The 18,063-nt window shown below is 46.4% G+C and overlaps 1 protein-coding gene across 4 annotated transcripts in view; it reads left to right on the top strand.

The window, feature by feature from the left end:
* LOC119446263 (calmodulin) overlaps positions 1-18,063 on the top strand; it is a 112,271-nt gene that overhangs the window by 67,144 nt on the left and 27,064 nt on the right. For all 4 annotated transcript variants that reach the window (XR_007466129.1, XR_007466130.1, XM_049664047.1 and 1 more), the window contains one exon: positions 7,988-8,021. Coding sequence is in view for 2 of the 4 variants with exons in the window: in XM_049664047.1 (XP_049520004.1) it covers positions 7,988-8,021 (34 nt within the window). In the remaining 2 variants the exon portion in view is untranslated. The remainder of the gene's footprint in view (positions 1-7,987; positions 8,022-18,063) is intronic.

Raw genomic sequence — 18,063 nt, forward strand, 5'->3', positions numbered from 1 at the left:
ATTCCGTTCCAGATATGTTTTAGAGTGGTGTATAGCTGATAAGGAAACATAAGCTAAGCTATCTGCCGCTGTACTTGCAATGGTTGCGATAATAATTAGCGAAGGTGGACGAACAGTGGCTACCAGCCCTTGCGAACAAGAAATTCAGCACCAGGTGCTCCTCTACTGCGGGATACAGTGACACTTCCCGAGCTTTGAAATCCGTGTAGAGGGAAAATTGAAGTGAACAGAATGAGAAACACGCGTGTGATTGTTTACTGATAGAGAGCGAGGACACATAAGACCGTGCTAAAGACGACGTCGTAGTCGCGCAAAGCTACGCACATGTAGGCGATGTAGTCCTGCTGAATTACACGCAGAAGGCGTGCGACAGAATTACCACCCGTGGGTGGAACGCATCGCCGTTATATATAACTACTAACGAAAATAACTCGTAGCCCGCTTTACCTGCCTCTAACAACTCCCATGCCTTCCTTTGCTGAAATGGCCGTCAGCCTTATACGTCGCGACACATGCAGTCGTGACGAGACACTCACACACTTTATTTGTGTCTGGCCGTGGTATATATGGTGCCGAGAGGCAAATGATCTGCACAGAGTTGGTTAAACTGGACAATCGTACGACGCATGCATAGTGTACACAAATAACAACACAACACACAAACAAAACACATACACACACATACAGCCGGCTCCACACCAGCAGGTCACACACTGGCACGCCGCAAGAATGTTACCTCCAAAACGATACAGTTCTTGTACGACAGGACTCGACACCGACTAACCTGAATTAAAAATGAAGCGACACCAGATATAAACCGAAATAAAAAGAACACAAAAGAGTGTGACTTACAAGGTACCAAGCATCTTGTTTACCTGCCATATAGAAGTTCGCTGCTTCGATCACGCTGTGATAGTTTATAGCCAATTAAGAACAAGGTGACATTCTGACATTCTGGTGGCATTCGAATTCATCTTACTTAGCTGATAGTTGGCCTTAAAGCTGTCAACTAAAGGGAATGTATATACGTGTTCTTCCATGAACTAAAATTCGTTGCGAGTGTCAGCTTCTGTAGTCGACCCGTAATTAAGCTGGAACATGCAAGAGCCTGCCCAAGAGAACACAAGCAATAGCCCATCTCCGCGTCAAATTAATAGCGCCACCGCCCCGAATCGCTCAACGTATAATGCTCCGCGCAGCAAAAACAAACCCTTCTCTCGTACAAGTTCGGTACCACTAAGAAATATGAGAAGAAGCCAGGTCACCTATCTTCCGAAGGACCGTTGACCCGTGAATTGTGACGTCATGTAAGTAGGCCGACCTTCCACAGACATCAAAAAGGATGTCGGTCCACTAGTGTGAAATCGGACAAGGCCGCATTCGCGGTGCTCACGCTTACGTCATACCGCGCTAATAAATAGAGAGAGAGAGAGAGAGAGAGAGAGAGAGCTGCATTAACGGGTTCAGGACCTCAGTCCAGGTAGATTCAGAAAAGGATACTTGTATGGCGTTGTAGATCCAAGCGCCCAGGTATATAGCGTTATCTATAAGGCGTTGATTCATTTAACGATATGATCGACCGATCTCAATATATGGCACACGCGTACACTAGCGGGCACTCCCGTCTGTCTAAATCCTGCTGCGCGCGGCCGTTGTTCAGATGAAATTTGTGTGCATCACGAAGGGCGTCACCGCCCTTTCGCCGACACCGTTTCCGTTTTTACCACCTAATTCGCCACGTTCGAATGCCGGGCACGCTTATGCATATCGTGACTATACGAGAACACGAAGCGGCAATTAGGGAGTGGGCCGGACACGAACACGCCCCTTCTTTTCTGTCTAAAGTGAGGGCGCACGCCAACGACGTACGCGTCGTCGTGAAGAAACTCTCGTGCGAAATAAACGCGTCCCGAGAAATAAAGAACGTCCCGAGCCGAGCAGCAGGCCGCGCAGAAGGGGGGAGGGGGGGGGGGGGGGGGGGAACCACCGGCGTTTTCAATTCGCGCCGCCTCTTTGTGATGGCGCGCGCGTCGCTCACGCGAAGGTGGCGGAGCCGTCGACAGCGCTGGTTGGCGCGACCCGAGCTCAAACACCAAGAGCGGAGTTGGCGTCGGGTTAGGACAAACAGAACAAAGGCAAGGCAATGCAAACGAACGGCTCCTCGAAGTTGCGCGACAGAAGTCGCGAAACATGCGCTCTAGACTACATAGAAAGAAAGAGCTGAGAGAGTTCGGAAGAGAGAGAATGGTGCGCCGGGAAAGGGAGGTGGTAGAGAGAGAAAAGAGCGAGAGAGGGAGACAGTTTGAAATTAACAACGGTAACTACATCAATCACGTATTAAAGAAAAACCGTGACAGCTTTTTGGGTGAAGATTGGGGGAAACAAATTATAAAGAAAGGAGCCACAAAGCCACTAATGAACACCGCAAGGAAGCATAGAGAAGAGGAAAAAATCAGCGATGCGGGCTATGGAGCTAGAAAAAAAAAAAGGAAGAAAAGGAACGAAAGCGGGAAAGGGTGAGGAGAGGGAACGATGCATGGGCTGAGAAAACAAGAAGATGCAACGAAAACAACAAAAGACAACGAACAAAGTTTGCAGAAATGAGGAGGTGGAGGACGCAGACGGAAGGGAGGAGGGGGGGGGGGGGGGAACCATGCCGCCACGTTTCTGAAACAAGAGTCGAGATAAAAACTTGCCAGGAATAAGCGGCGAGCAAAAGCCTAAGCGAAAAAAAAAAGAAAAAAAAACAAGAGACGCGCGGACGAGAAAGGGTAGGGGGAGTCGGGCGCGAAGAAGGTGCCACGTGGTTGAATTGAAGAAGGAAGAGGAAAGGGACGAGAGGGTGCTGGAGGGACCCGTTCCGTGTTTAGCAACACGCAGCCGCCGACGTCGCTGCCACGGCCGAAGGGGTTTTCAGCCACGGCCGACCGGCGAGATGCTGCTGCTGCTGCGGCAGCGAGAACTGCAGGGACGAGTTCTTGTAGAGCTATAGTTGCCGTGGCGCCCGAGAAACGCCGCCACCGCTATCGCCGGTGTGTGCTCGAATAAAATTTGAAAAAAAGATCAGCGATTGCGCCGGCTCCGAAGCCGTTCCCTTCTCTCATTCCCATCCATCATCGTACTTCTCCCCTTTCCTCTCACCCTGCGCAGAGTAGCAGGCTAAAGCGGTACAGGACAGGCCAGGCCAGCCACCGTGCCTCGTGGAGGTTCGTATGAAAATTTACTTGAAGGAACTGTGGCTCTAGTGGCTATACGTATAAGCTGCAGGTATGGCTGGTTCAGCCACATGGGAGGGAGCGGGGTTGCTATTCCAGACAACAATGAAATTCATCACCATCAGCCTAGGTTTTTCTTTATGTCCTACTGCAGGACGAAGGCCTCTTCCTGTGATCTCCAAGTACCCTGTCTTGCGCTAGCTGATTCCAATTTCCACTTGCAAATTTCCTAATTTAATCAGCCCCACCAAGTTTTCTGCCGTCCTCGACTGCGCTTCCCTTCTCTTGGCACCCATTCTGAACTCAAATGGTCCGCGAGTTATCCACCCTACCCACTACATGGCCTGTCCAGCTCTGTTTTTAGAGCGAATGCTCTACTACGCCATGTCTCGCAAGGTCATTCATCGCGTCGCAATGACTCTTGAACCGTAGGAGCGCGAGCCGCCGGAGCGCAAGTGTGGCAAGTGTGACGTCACGCCACGTGATCTGCTATGGAGAGGTGTCGCAGCTGCGCTCGCTCGGAGCCTCGCCACTGCGGTACTATACGTCACTAGGCGAGGGTATAACGGCTGCTTCGCCGGCGCTTGGTCGCTCAGTCTCGCCGTGAACGGCGCGACGGCGCGTGCGCTTCAGCGCAAGCGGCAGGCTGAATCCAATCATCCAGTAGATATAACTAGACGGCAGGCTGCGAAATCTCAAGCAAAGGCAAAGTTGGCTGCTGAAGCACTGGAGCAAAGGAAGGCCAGATTAGCACGTTATAGAGAAGCTTATCAAGCGCGGAAGCAATGTGTGTATAGTCTTTGCAAAACCAAGCCAGACTGACCTTTCGCTCGTGATAACTAGGTTTACAAGAGTTGAACCTCAGCCATTTTTTTTTCGCTTAATGCCAATGAGAATATCGGCTATCCCCGTTTGCTCTCTGATCCACAGCGCTCTCTTCCTGTCTCTTAACGTTACGCCTAACATTTTTCGTTTCATCGCTCTTTGTGCGGTCCTTAACTTGTAGTCGGGCTTCTTTGTGAACCTCCGAGTTAATAATGAAATTAAGTTAGATTAAAATAAATTCTGGTGTTTTACGTGCCAGAACCTCGATCTGATTATGAGGCACGATGTAGTGGAGGACTCCGGATTAATTTCGGCGCCCCGGGGGTTCTTTAACGTGCACCCAGTACACGGGCGTTTTATTGCATTTCGCCCCCAATCGAAAAGCGGCCGCCGCAGCCGGGATTGGACACCACTGCCACTAAGCAACCGTGGCGAGTATTCTGGACATTGTCAAATTCCGCCGCATTCTCAAATTTGGCAATGGCGGCATTTTGAGCCAATCAGAGAGGCCGTGACATCCCTCTGGGCCAATCAGAGTTGAGAAGATGGCGAATTCGACAACATGGCGGAATTTCGTCAACGTCCAGAATAGCACCCCGGTAGCGCGTGGAGTTGCCTAGAATTCCCCCACCTGGCTTCAAACGGATTTGTGGCTTTGCTAGTCTAGAAAATACAGCGTTATACGTAAATGCAACAATTAGCACTGATTACGCATGCAAGCAGAAACTTGTGGTTCTCGTGCTTAGAAAGATACGATTTCTTGGTTATTTAGAAAATATAAAGCGCAATAAATTAAGGCACAGGAACGTCTGAAGCCACGAGATCGAAGTTTAGACAAATCCGTGTTTATTGTAACCATCATTCCCGAGGCAGCTGAACGACTGCAGCACCAGAGTTAACTTTAGTAAATTTCGTAGGAAAACTATTGGGCACATTGGACTGGTCGCTTTAGAGTGCTCCAGAGCGCTCCCGCGCGGTGCGGTTTACATTCGGCTGGTCGAAATCGAGTGTTCGGAACCCATTCGTCTGGTTGATTCAGAGCAGCGAGCTCCAGCTCAGAGCACTCGGAAGCGCCAACGCCTCCAGCGTGGGAGCACGATCAAGATTCCGAGCGAAACTCGATCACGTGGCTACTAAGACTGCTCCGGGAGCATCTATATAGCACGTTCGGTTTGGGCATTTCTTTTTTTTCTCTGGCTCTAATCTCTAGATCGCTGCAAGCCGAGTTAGAGCGGGGTAGGACCCAGTCGAATGTACCATGTATGTTGCGCGTTTCATGTAAGTGAAATATCTCTACCATCACCGCGATATGCTATCGTCTATGCGTCCCTATAGATACCTCCGATCTCATGCTTTGCGACCGAATTTGCCAAGCGTGCGCGTGTGTGTGTGTGCGAGGTGGGGAGGGGGAGCGTGTGCTTTCTCGTGCGCTCAGCGTGGCGGACATTTTCTTTATATAAGATTTTTAAATAACTAACCGCGCACCGCACCTAGCTCACATCATATCTTGTTATCATGTGAGTATCATATTGCCTCAGTCGAGGCTTCGAACCTGCAACATTCCCTTGTAGACAGAAAACAAGGTCGAAGAAGTGCGAGCTCGAGGAAAGAACAGTCTACAGGGTACTGAAAAGGTCTGCGTCAGGAATGTCGGCGGAAAGGCCCAACGAAAGGTCTACCATAAAGCTTTAAGGAAAGTTACGTCTCCCCCCCCCAAAAAAAAAGTATATATATATATATATATATATATATATATATATATATACTTGCTCATAGAAAATAAGACCTTAGGTTCAGATCTATAGGGCAGACGTTCGACGTTGGACGTTTCTGACGAAAATCAGAGGCTCATGTCTATGGGTATATAGGAGAGGTCTACTGTTCGGCCTATTGAAAAGTGTATACGGAAAGATCCAAGAACGGCAAGTTCCACGGTCAGGTAATCGCACACTTGTACCCCGGTAATCGTACACTTGCACCCCGGTAATCGTACACTTGCACCCCGGTAATCGTACACTTGCACCCCGGTAATCGTACACTTGCACCCCGGTAATCGTACATTTTTACCCTGGTTTGGGCAGCAAAATATTTTCTGCGGGTGGTTGGACGCGGATAAACCGCTGCGTCTGCGCAAGACACGAACGATTTCGTGTGCTGAATCGAGCAGCCAGGCCCTCTGCTATTTTGTTTGGAACGGGAAACATCACCTCGATAACGAATTAACCTAGCATCTACACATGCTTCAAGTCATGATAAAAGCGAAGCGCGTTTGGTAATCACACTTGTCCAAATAGCACCAAATAACAGATTCGTTACTTTTCGCAACTTCGTCACAAGCGAACATATTTGCGTCGCTCGAGTAACCCGCTTTATTTAACCTTGACACTTGGTTAGTGAAATTTCGTGACATGGCGTGAAAACAAGATTGTATACCGCTGATCTAATACTAAAAGCTACGATGCTGTTCTTTTTCATGCACGTTTGAATGACCTGAAGGATAACACTGGCTGCAGGCTTGACATACTTCGTGTTATACATCTTACATGCATGTTCACCTAGAAATTTAAGCGTATCGTATAAGTGTTGCGATTCATAATTTCTTCGACCTTTTCAGGAGAACTTTAGTCCAAAGCGTCTTTGTTTGATGATTTGAGGCTGTCAGTCATTCTTAGAGTGTATACCTGGAGTATCTACGAGCACTACACTAATCATCGACTTAGCTAGAAACTTCGCTCGACAACATCACTTGCGTCTGGCTGAATCGACTGGTTTATTCTTCTAAGAAAAAAGTTGCCAAGAACAGGCGCTATACTTTTGAACGAATGTATAAACGCCCGATTTTTGTGGCGGCAATGTTTCTGTTGCAACCATTGACTGTTGGTATAAGATATCATTTTACAGGTTCTAGGATCTCTTCTACCGAGGTGTTGCTTTTTCTTTTACAAACATTTAGACCTACTTACGCCTTAATAAGGCTTTGTATTGAAGAGAATAGAAACAATCTTCAAATGTCACAACAGCCTACTGGGTTTCGCTTCTTTAGAAACTCTACGACAGAATTTGTATTTCAGACTTGCAACTGATCAATTGATCCACTGGTTTACGAAGCTTTATGTGTTTCCAATTGAAAAAAGTTCGTGGCCGCAGGTCACTAACGTTTTTACAGGTCAAGTCGAACACGTGACACATGCAGTCAAGTACAGGTTACATATGTACAGTACTTGGAGTCAAGTACAGGTCAAGCCGAACACGTGACACATAGAGTTCGCGAGTGAGAGGTCGTGGACTGTGTACGTGATCATATTGTAGAGAAGCATATCGTCATTACGGGCTGCGTGAATTGTATAATTTTTGGCAGCGAAATATTTGCTTCCATTAGCTCAACATGAATAAGTCTTACGTCTTTTGAGTTTTAACGCGTTAAACTCACTGCCAGTAATCTCTCAACATCTTATCAGTCAGATCACCTATAAGTAAACTTGCCCATTTAGGCGGTGGTGATACTTATCGTGTCAAGAATTTTTGAACACGGCTGGCTCGATGTTAGCGTATGCTATGGGCTGTGCGCACAAATTGTCTGGATTCAGGGCATACAGTGAACGCAAGCCGCTTTCGTCCGGTATATTGCAAATTATGCAATGTCGCAACTGGTGTCCCTCTCATATTTTCTGCCGGCATTCGCACTGTCCTGTTCACCACATAATGACGAATAAGCTTTCCAATTCTAGCTGTCACACGAAATAAAAAAATAAATTTTGGGGGTTTTACGTGCCAAAACCACGATATGATTATAGGCACGCCGTAGTGGAGGACTCCTGAATAATTTGGGCCACCTGGGGTTCTTTAACGTGCACCTAAATCACGGGTGTTTTCTCACACGAATTACGCCAGGACTCCATAAGCGCACACAACTAATCTGTTGACTTTTGTGTGTTTTCATTTTGCAGACGGAATACGGCCTCACGGAAGAGCAAGTCGCAGGTAAGCCACAAAAATGTCCTCGGCGTGCGCTCTGTCTGTCTGCCGGTGAGTGAGTGAGTGAGAATAAATAAATAAATAAATAAATAAATAAATAAATAAATAAATAAATAAATAAATAAATAAATAAATAAATAAATAAATAAATAAATAAATAAATAAATAAATAAATAAATAAATAAATAAATAAATAAATAAATAAATAAATAAATAAATAAATAAATAAATAAATAAATAAATAAATAAATAAATAAATAAATAAATAAATAAATAAACGTGACACTGTATTCAAAATAAAGCTATCTAAGATTGTTCAGTGACAAAAAAAAAATCTGCATTGCGACCTTATATCCTGTCGCCCCAACTGGATCAATTCTGACGTTAAGACACCAACTTTTGTCGTAATGCATAACTCCTTGTTGTTGTGCCAAAGCCAGTTCTCGTGTGACGGCAGAAAACGTGTCACTTTAATGCGTAGCTATTATACGCCAAGCGAGTTCTTCACTATATAGGCATAAGAATGATTTCGTAATAGGCGGTGAACGTGAACTGACAAGCCACTGCAGTCAATAGTCAATTGTTCATATGAGCGACTCGAGGGTGGTGGATAGTGTCGTTGTAGGAGGTTGCAATGGTTAATTGTTTTGGCACGTCCGCGCGAACCTATTTGTACCAGACCTCTTCCGCGTCGTCACAGTGTCGCTTACCAAGAACCAAATTGTAATAAGTAATGCTGCCAGTGTATAATGCGAAAAGTGTCCATTAATCGCACAGAGCGATAGACTGCATTGAAAAGAAAACTTTCTCTCCGAGCGAGGAAAAGAAAAAAAAGTAAATAATTCCAAGGCTGCTCTGATAACCAAAAGGTGAAAGCATGGCATACATTTCAACGAGCACTATACTGCGTCAATGCGATGTCCAAAGCGAAACTGTACAGGCAGGCTTTTACAGACATCGCGAGCAGTCAGTATTTGAGCTGTATTTGAGCGTTCAGCTTGAGCTGTTGTTCGACTTGAGACACTATATAGGCTGGCAAAATAGAAAAAAAAAAAGACGAAATTGCGCGCGCGGAACTCAGTGCGCATTGGGAATCGAGCAGCGTGCATAGCGAATAAAATATACATTTTACATCGGGGACGTTAGCTGCAGACGCAGAGGGAAGTTTCCGAGCGCCGTTCATGGGTCCTCGTAAAAAGGCATACTGAACATGAACCCGCCGCAAGGGTGCTCTTTCTTTCTCTCTCTCTCTCTCTCTCTCTCTCTCTCTTTTTTTTCTGTAAGGAAGAAAAATTTAAGAGCTTGTTTGCGAGTCGAATGCGTGCGCTTGCTCTTGCTCCGCAGTCTGCAGCTGACGCCTCAATCAATTCGTGGGTTCGCTTTTTTTTTTTTTTTTTGTATGAGTTCTCGTTGTTTCAAAAACCGCGTGAGTGTTCGCCAGAACTGGCATTTTCCACGGGCCGGCGAGCAATAAGCGCGATATTCGCTGCTCCCGCCTTCGAAGAACAAGCGTGTATTATGGATGAGGCGGCCGCCGCTGCCTGTACGTATACAACAACGGCAAAGTCGGCGGGACCACGAGCCTGAAGATACAGGGACGCAGGCGCGCACGAGTACGCTTAGCCAGAACGCTACCGCTGCGACCCATATAACCCCGGCGAGGTCGTCACTTTGAATCATTGAAAAGGAGCAGGCGGGGCGCGGAAAGATTTTCGCTTTGTCTGCTTAACTTTCCGCGTCTTCTCTCGGATGCTTCACTCGTGCCCTCCCTCCTTCCATCCCCTTGTTTGGCCCGTCTGAGCATTTATCTAAAACGGAGCTGGCTTCTGGAATACATTGCTGAAGGAGGCTACGAAGAAAATGTAAAGAGAAAAGAAACTTTTGCGATGTTTTAGTCGTGTTTACATGTGACCCTTCCTGGTCCCGTTGTCGTGTCCAATAGTGTCATAAGCGGGCGACTTTTGTCAGCTCCACATATAGTTCTGCGCACGACAACTGACAGCTGCTACGCCCGCAACTGCAGCAGTGACGACGGGGAGATTAAACTTTCGATATTACGTGTATTCGTTCATGGTTCCGCGTTCACGAGGTCGCCTATACTGCACGGCAAGAAAATTGCACGGCAGTGGAGCGAAATTGCGCCGTAGTTCGCTGCAGAACAGCAAGCGGAAGATGTGTTCCTGTGCCGCCCGGACGCCCGACGGTGGCGACAACTGGTGGCGTGTTCTGAAACGGCCTGTTCTTCCCGAGGCCAGAGACAAGGCAGAGCGTGGAAGCTTTTCTGTTTCCTACGGCCGGTGTGACAGACGGGAGGGGGGGGGAGGCATCTGCTGAATGCGCCACAAGCAGCCGTTCGCTCCAAAACGCGACACGCTTGGCTTATCGGATGCCTGGGATAGCCGCTGTCGCTCGGGTTTGCTGTTAGAAGGAGAACGGAAATCGCCTAAGCAAGCCCACGTCCCTAAGAAAATACGCTGAAAGCTGCTTGCACCCGTTTACATGCCCAACGTCTCTACCCAGAAAAAAAGAAAACAAAAGAAAGGAAGAGACAAAGGGAGAACGGCGGAAATGAATTGTTTACAGAGAACTCCAGCCAAATAACATATTGTAGTTTATAGAACTTGGCAATGACCTGTAAGTGGCGGTTTGGCACTGTCGTCGAGCCTACGTTTTCAAGTCTGCTCAAAAACCATTAGACGGCTGGATCAGGCGCTGATATTGCACAGTAGCCTCCATGGTCCCTCATCTCTCTTGTTTTTTTTTTTTTTTTTTTTGCTTTCAAACGCACGCTGAATCGACAAAGGCTCCGTTTTGGCAGCGAGCCCCGTTTTGTACGTCATGTCGCTCATCCCGTCTCCATTTCTTCGCATCTTCACCTGATTCCTTTTCACACGTCCTTGGTTTGTGGAGGTCCTCTGAGAGACCGGTTGTTTAAACTGAGACTGCTATACCGCTGCTTGCAGCTAATCATTCTTTGCCCTATCTTCCTCTATCTCTCTCGCTATCCCCTTATCTTCCGTTTTCGCCATTCTAACACCAACTCTTCAAATACCAAGCGTCGACAGGATGTAAAAGCAGCGTCATAACTCTTTCCGTGACTCTGTTTATCTGTCTTTCTCCCAGTGCTTTTATTTGTTAATTAAAAAGCAAACTTCCTCTTCCGCATCAAGCCCGCAGCAATCTCTCGAAGAGATCTTTCTGGCTGGGTCCTTCGACATGAGCGGAGGCTGAGGCTGCTGCCTTTTCTTGGAACGATTTCAACTTTCTCTCATCCTCTTCGCCTTTTCTGCCCTCACCCTCCTTCCGCTACCCTATTTACATAACCTTACGTCACTGTCTAACGTCATACAACGTCACATCGCACGATATAAACGGAGTTAATTCACTTTAAGCTGGCGTGTCAGATTGTTCGACAACACTCGACGTTAGTGCTTTTTCACATTGCCTTTGTGTCAAAGGTGAAGCTAGCTTTACAGGCGAGATTACGTTTCTTTTTTTTTTTTTTTTTTTTACTTTAGTTTTTAACTTCAGGTTGGGCTGTTAGGCTCGTCCGTCCGTTCCAGTTTTGTTCAACGTGGAATATATTTCCGAGTAGGGCACTCTCGCGAGACGCCCAAGAAAAAACGCACGAGATTACGGGAGCAGACACGCCAAATCAGATTACAGGAGCAGACACGCCAAATGCAAGGTAAGCGCGACGCCTTCACTTGGCGTAATACAAAATCGACAGTACTGGGAAACGATAAGTCGGGCTACACTACTAGGCTATCTATCTGCAATCATAAATAAGTTATATTTTCTGCGGCTAGAGACTTTGTAAGCCAGAAAGTAACGCTAGCGTGAAAAAAAAAAAATGAACGCTGACGCCCCACCGAATTTTGCATGGTAGCTTTTTGCGATGTCGTATAGGTTTCAGGCGCATTCCGGCAACGAACAGCCCGTAGACTGAATATCTCGCTGTTCGTAAAGGCAGAAGATAACTTACATTTTAAAACAGCAAAAGAAACACATTTGGTAACTTTCTCTTGTATTTTAGTGCAGACAGAGAGGAAGGAAACTTCTTTTCTCTCTTTTTTTCGAATTTGCTACCCTACACGTGGAAGGAGGCTAATGACAGAAAGCGAGGAAACAGAAGTTCAGGTTATGCAGGTGCACTAGACCAGGCACAGCGTTTCTACAGTCGGGCACTCACGTCTGTTGCTTTTAGCAACTGAAGATTCGCACGTATGCCTTTCTGGGGTGATGAGCAGAGAGGCCCAAGCAAACGTACAAACAACCTGACCAGCCAGCTCCCGTGTTACACTGATTCGTGGTATTTTATCGCATTTGTTACGTCTGGATGCCTACTGCTGCGTGACTCTAAAAGAAATACGTTGGTACGTTTCAGCGTTCGATGAGTCGATTCGCAACTCCATCGGCGAACAGGTGAACAGAAGTGCGCAGCATGGTTACTGGCGCCTGGCAGTCGCGGTCGAATAATTTTCCGACTAATCGGTTTAAGCTTTAATGGGTAATATTTTTTTTTAGCCGTTATAGTTCAATCCACAATGGCCACTTGAGCCAAGAATGTCTTCGCGCAATTTGGAGGCGAACAAATTCGCGTCGTCAACTAGACTCATCATACACCTTATATTGACCGCCGGACATTCTTTCTAATTATTCCAATTACAAGTGTTCCCACGTGTAAGCAAGACAAAGGGTTTACATCTAGCAAGATGGAGACTTGACGTGATCAATGGTGGGCGAAATAGATTAGCCAGAGTCAACGTTTCGACAAGAAAATCCCGTGCTATATAAGCCAGAACATCCGGTTGTTTATACCAGAATCATCATCATCGTCAGCCTATATTTATATCCACTGCAGGACGAAGGCCTCTCCCTGTAATCTCCAATTACCCCTGCCTTGCGCTTGCTAATTCCGACGTGGGCCTGCAAATTTCCTAACTTCACCACCCCACCTAGTTTTCTGCTGTCCTCGACTGCGATTCCCTTCTCTCGGTATCCATTCTGTAACTCCAATGGTCCATCGCTTATCCATCTTGCGCATTACATGGCCTGCCCAGCTGCATTTTATTCTCTTAATGTCAACTAGAATATTGACTATCCCCGTTTGCTCTCCGATCCACACCGCTCTCTTCCTGTCTCTTAACGTTAAGCCTAACATGTTTCGTTTCATCGCTCTTTGTGCGGTCCTACCTCCAAGTTTCTGTCCCATATGTTAGCACCGGTAAAATGCAATGATTGTACACTTTTCTTTTCAACGACAGTGGTAATCTCCCAGTCAGAATTTGGTAATACCTGCCGTATGCACTGCAACCCAATTTTATTCTTCTGTAATTTTCCTTCTCATGATCAGGGTCCCCTGTGAGTAACTGACCTAGATAAACGTACTGCTTTACAGACTTTAGAGGCTGACTGGCGATCCTGAATTCTTGTTCCCTTGCCAGGCTATTGAACTTAGAAGTTGAACTGCATGCTTAGAAGAAGTATTCAAGCTCTTAGACTGGGAAGGCTTAGGAGTGAGGATCAATGGTGATTATCTCAGCAACCTTTGGTTGTAGATGACATTTTCATATTCAGCAACAATGCGGACGAATTACAACAAATTATTGAGGACCTTCACCGAGAAAGTGTAAGAGTGGGGTTGAAGATTATTATGCAGAAGACAAAGATAATGTTCAATACCAGAATGCTGTAGTTCAAATACCAGAATTCAGAGGAGGGTTCAAATACCATGCGCTATTCTATTACAAGGTCTGTGTGTCTCGGAAATACCTATGATCCGACATTATAAGTACAGGTCTTATGAGGATTTACTGTTGCGTTAGGCAGAACAAACGACTTGCGCTGACTCGTACTGCATAGTCAGTCAGAATTCGACCATTTACTACCCGGCTCAGCGCATAAAAAAAAAAAAACACTCGAGGATCGAGCCGAGCAAGGCTGGCGCAATAAAATGTTAACAGTCGTTGATTAATCTCATATTATGTGCAGAAAACTCTCGTATAGTTCGTCAGGACAACGGAAGGTTTACTAACAAGCGCATCACGAAACATATAGCGATCCACTCGCAAATTCTATTATCAGCCAATTTATCTCGCACCTATCTTTGTCCGTGTTTGCGTGTTCATGCGTTTTTATTGTGCCCCATTCTTGTTTGCGCTAAACCGCACAACACTACACTGCCCAAAACTGCTCTAGTCTACGTCATTGTATTCCACGGTGAACTGGGGCGCCCATTAGCTCGCAGTATACTGCGCAGTATACAGGTAATACAGCTCGCAGTATCTGTTAGTCAAACCTCAATTTAAAGGGACCCTGCAACACTCTTTGAGCATGGTAAATAAATCACATTAGACGCGACAGAATGCCTTCGTGAACACCTGAGCTTAATATAACTCAATTCCATTCAGCTGGGAACGCACAATGCCTCTGTAAAGATCGGTCATGCTTTCCTACGGCTCCGTCAAACCCGCGGCGTCTAAACTGCACATGATGACGCCATGGCACCCTCATACGGCTATTGGGTAGATTTGTTAAACGTCACGAGAAATACCAACATTATCAGTGGCCACAAGAGTGTCTGCAATTGTGACAATGTGTGGTGACACGCGGCATACGCAAACGACTTATTAAAAATGTTCTCCGCACCCATAAAGGAACACAAGACGCGCTCAGCCGTCTCGCTCTCAAGGGTAAGGGAGCTAAAGTTCTTTTTTTTTTCCTCTTGAATCAATATATTTTATTCGCACGAGCGTTTAAGTTCCGAATTTAAGTTCTCAACGAAGTGCTCAATTTAACTAAAGATATTTCTCGGGTCCCATCGGCAGCCGGTTAAATCGAGGTTCAACAGTACTACTACACGATCCTGGCGAGACGGCCATTTACGTAATCAAACTCGGAACCCACTTCGCTCGAGCAGCTAGCCCTCAGTCTTACGTATAGCAGGTGCTCGTTGACCTTTTCCGAGCACGCGTGAGGGCGAGTGCATGTACGTTTTTTTCGTTGACGCGTGAAGCGAGAATCACGGATCCCGCAGCGCACGTGAGCACACAGAACACGAACGTCACGTGTACACACGTCGACCACCGGCTTCAAAGAGCGTATAGGCGGGGGTGGTGGTGTCTGTCGCGAAGCGGGGGGTGGCGGAGGTGTTGCGCGGTCAGCGCAGTTGGAACGAACAGGAACTGGAGCAAGCGAGCACTGCCGCCGTCGCACGCAAGACCGATTTAGCTCGCTTGAGGGGGCTCCATTACGCGCCACCGACCACCGCCGAGGCTTGAGAGGTCGTCGACGACGGCACGCTGGGCAGGTCCGCTTCGCTCGCTATCCCGTCCGAGCCAGCGGGAGCTGTCATCTCGTGGAATGGTATATATATATGCACGGGACACACGAGGCACGCGTGTTTATGGAGAGAATAATAGCCCGGAGCCCGCGACCCGAATCATCACAGCATATATAGAGCCAGCTGGTCAGCGTTCAGGGGGTGTTTAATTGGAAATAAACACCCTGAACTTGAGTGCCCGACTTTAGATATACTTCACCCGGCTTAGTGCATGTGAAAGTCCGATCAAGACCCCGTGTCTTCTCCCTCTCTCTTCTTTCACTCCCCCATCCCCCTCCCCACTTGTAGGGTAGCAAACTGGACGAAGTCTGGTTAACCTCCCTGCCCTTCGATCCTTCCTCCCTTATCTCTCTGTAATTGGAAATAAAAGAACAGGAAGTGGATACTGAGGACGACGACGATGGTAACGATGATGATGATGGCAGAGAGAAGTTGAGATAAAAATTCGGCGGAACCCATCTCACTAAGACTGTCGACGGTAATGCGTTTAGCATTGAATCGATATAGCGGCGCAAGGTATTGTCACCGTCGCATCGAATTATCTATGAGGCAGGCACTGCAGCGGGATTCCTCTTTCGCGCTTCCCTTAGAACACTCGGCCTAATTTATTCTGATGATGATGATGATGATGATTGATGATGATGATGATGATGATCATGACCGAGAGAACAGATATTGCATTTGCAGAAAGCCGGTGATGATGGTTTGACAGAGCTTACTCTGTCCTGCTCCTTTCCTTCTTTGCGTCCTTTCCTTCTCCTAAATTCTCGTGCTTGGACAGGGGCACACGAGAATTAGGAGAAGGAAAGTTAGCGATGATGACGCAAGTCCACCACGTTGCGGCATCTGTAAAGCCTCGTGTCTTGCCCAGTAGCTTGTATAAGAAGACCTATATAGAGCTACCCTTACAATCACGGTTGCACTGTTAGCGCCGGGCCAATTAGGGCCTAAAATGGAGCCTTCGGGTTATAGTCGGCCATCGAATTGTTCAATCGAAGAGACCACCAGATTGTGCCGTTCTCGCGCTAGCTCGAGACAACCGCAAAACACGCGCACAAGCGTCTCCCACAACTCGCAATCAGCGTAATTCTGACCAGTGTCAACGTGGGCGCTGAGGTGCGCACACATCGCATGGTGAACGCGACACCAAGGCAAATTCGACGCGTCACACTTGTTTTGCTCAAGTTTCCTGCTTGGGATGCATACAAAATTTTATTTCTGGATCGATGCCGCAACAAAAGCGTATTTATTCGTATAAAACCTAAAATCTCTTTTTACAACCTCTTATTTATCATTTATATTGCTGCTCCGTAAATAGTTAACAGCGGGCTCAGCGACACTAAGGACCCGTCTCCTTGGCACTGGTTTGATTTTGAAGAATTTATTTGAAGTAATCGATACAATATATACATGATTTGACATTTACGGAAGGAGGTCGAGGAAAAAAAAACATCAGGGGTAACTTCCTAGGAAAAAATGCACAAGTTCAGCGCATAATTAGCTGACAAGTGGAACAAATACCAAACATTTTACAACAGTGTGAGTGCAACATTGTTACCGTGATAGCGTACATAAAGATTGCTCCAGAACAAGGATTGAATCAACAACACGGACAAAAATAGGCAAAAGTGGCCACTCTCCAAAGCAGAAATGTTAGACCTGTGGCCAGAGTGACGACGTACTTGCTAGACCGATGAAACGGTTTTGCGTTAGAAAAAAATAATAATATTAAAAGATGAAGAGATAAATATACCTTTCCTAGGCTGGGCGCCGTCGTGTGGTCACGGGACGCTTCCGCGATTTGAACGATCGTAACCGCGAGGGCTTCGGGGATGAAGAGTGTGACGCGTTGTGTATTTCGGTCATCTTCGTTAAAAAAGATTGGCTCGGCACGACTGACCACTACGGGGCAAATGCGAAAATTCCAATCACTTATGATTATTGTTCCGATAGGTGCACAGTACAGTTACACTCACTAGCCTACTACTTGGATAATTTGATAATCGCACTTGCGAAACTCCTTGCACGCCTGATTGAAAAAGAAAGAGAGAAAAAAACCTTCGCAGAATCTAGCAACTAATACATCAGAGAAAGCGTATGTCTATAGCGGTATGCTGGTGATCCCACACTATTCAGAAATTCAAGGACCGGTTTGCCATTGTGGAATAATTTTGTTGAAATCTAACGCTTGACTGTGTCCCGTCCAACTAATTCCCTATACCAGAGGTCATTTGAAACATTTTCAATAACCCTTTCTATTATTACACGCACATACGCCAAAATACTTCCGGTTTAGCCCTCTAGAACCACAGAAGTTGCATTAGCCTATACGTATTTAGAACTCTTCAGCTGACACCAATCTTTCTTTTTTTTTTTTTTTTTTTTTGCAGTTACAATGTTCTGGACATTAATTTGCCTATTAAGTGAAACAAAAAAAAAATGCTGTGAGGTCGACGCATGGGTCACGTTTCGTATATCTGAACACGTGAAGACCACTACCCTATAGTAATCTACAGGATAAAATCTTTAAAAAAAAACAATTAATACTGTGTTTTCCTTGGCTTACTTCGTTGTCAAAAATGCAAGACCGGAAGTTTTATATGGTCATGGTCACACTGCTGCCATAGCACAGATAAAAGATCGCGCAGACTTTACGAAACTACCCGAAATCTACGTCAGTATTTGCACTCGCTTCCACTATAA

This window comes from Dermacentor silvarum, chromosome 3, assembly GCF_013339745.2.
Source record: "Dermacentor silvarum isolate Dsil-2018 chromosome 3, BIME_Dsil_1.4, whole genome shotgun sequence".
In the NCBI taxonomy this organism is placed as follows: Eukaryota; Metazoa; Arthropoda; class Arachnida; order Ixodida; family Ixodidae; genus Dermacentor; species Dermacentor silvarum.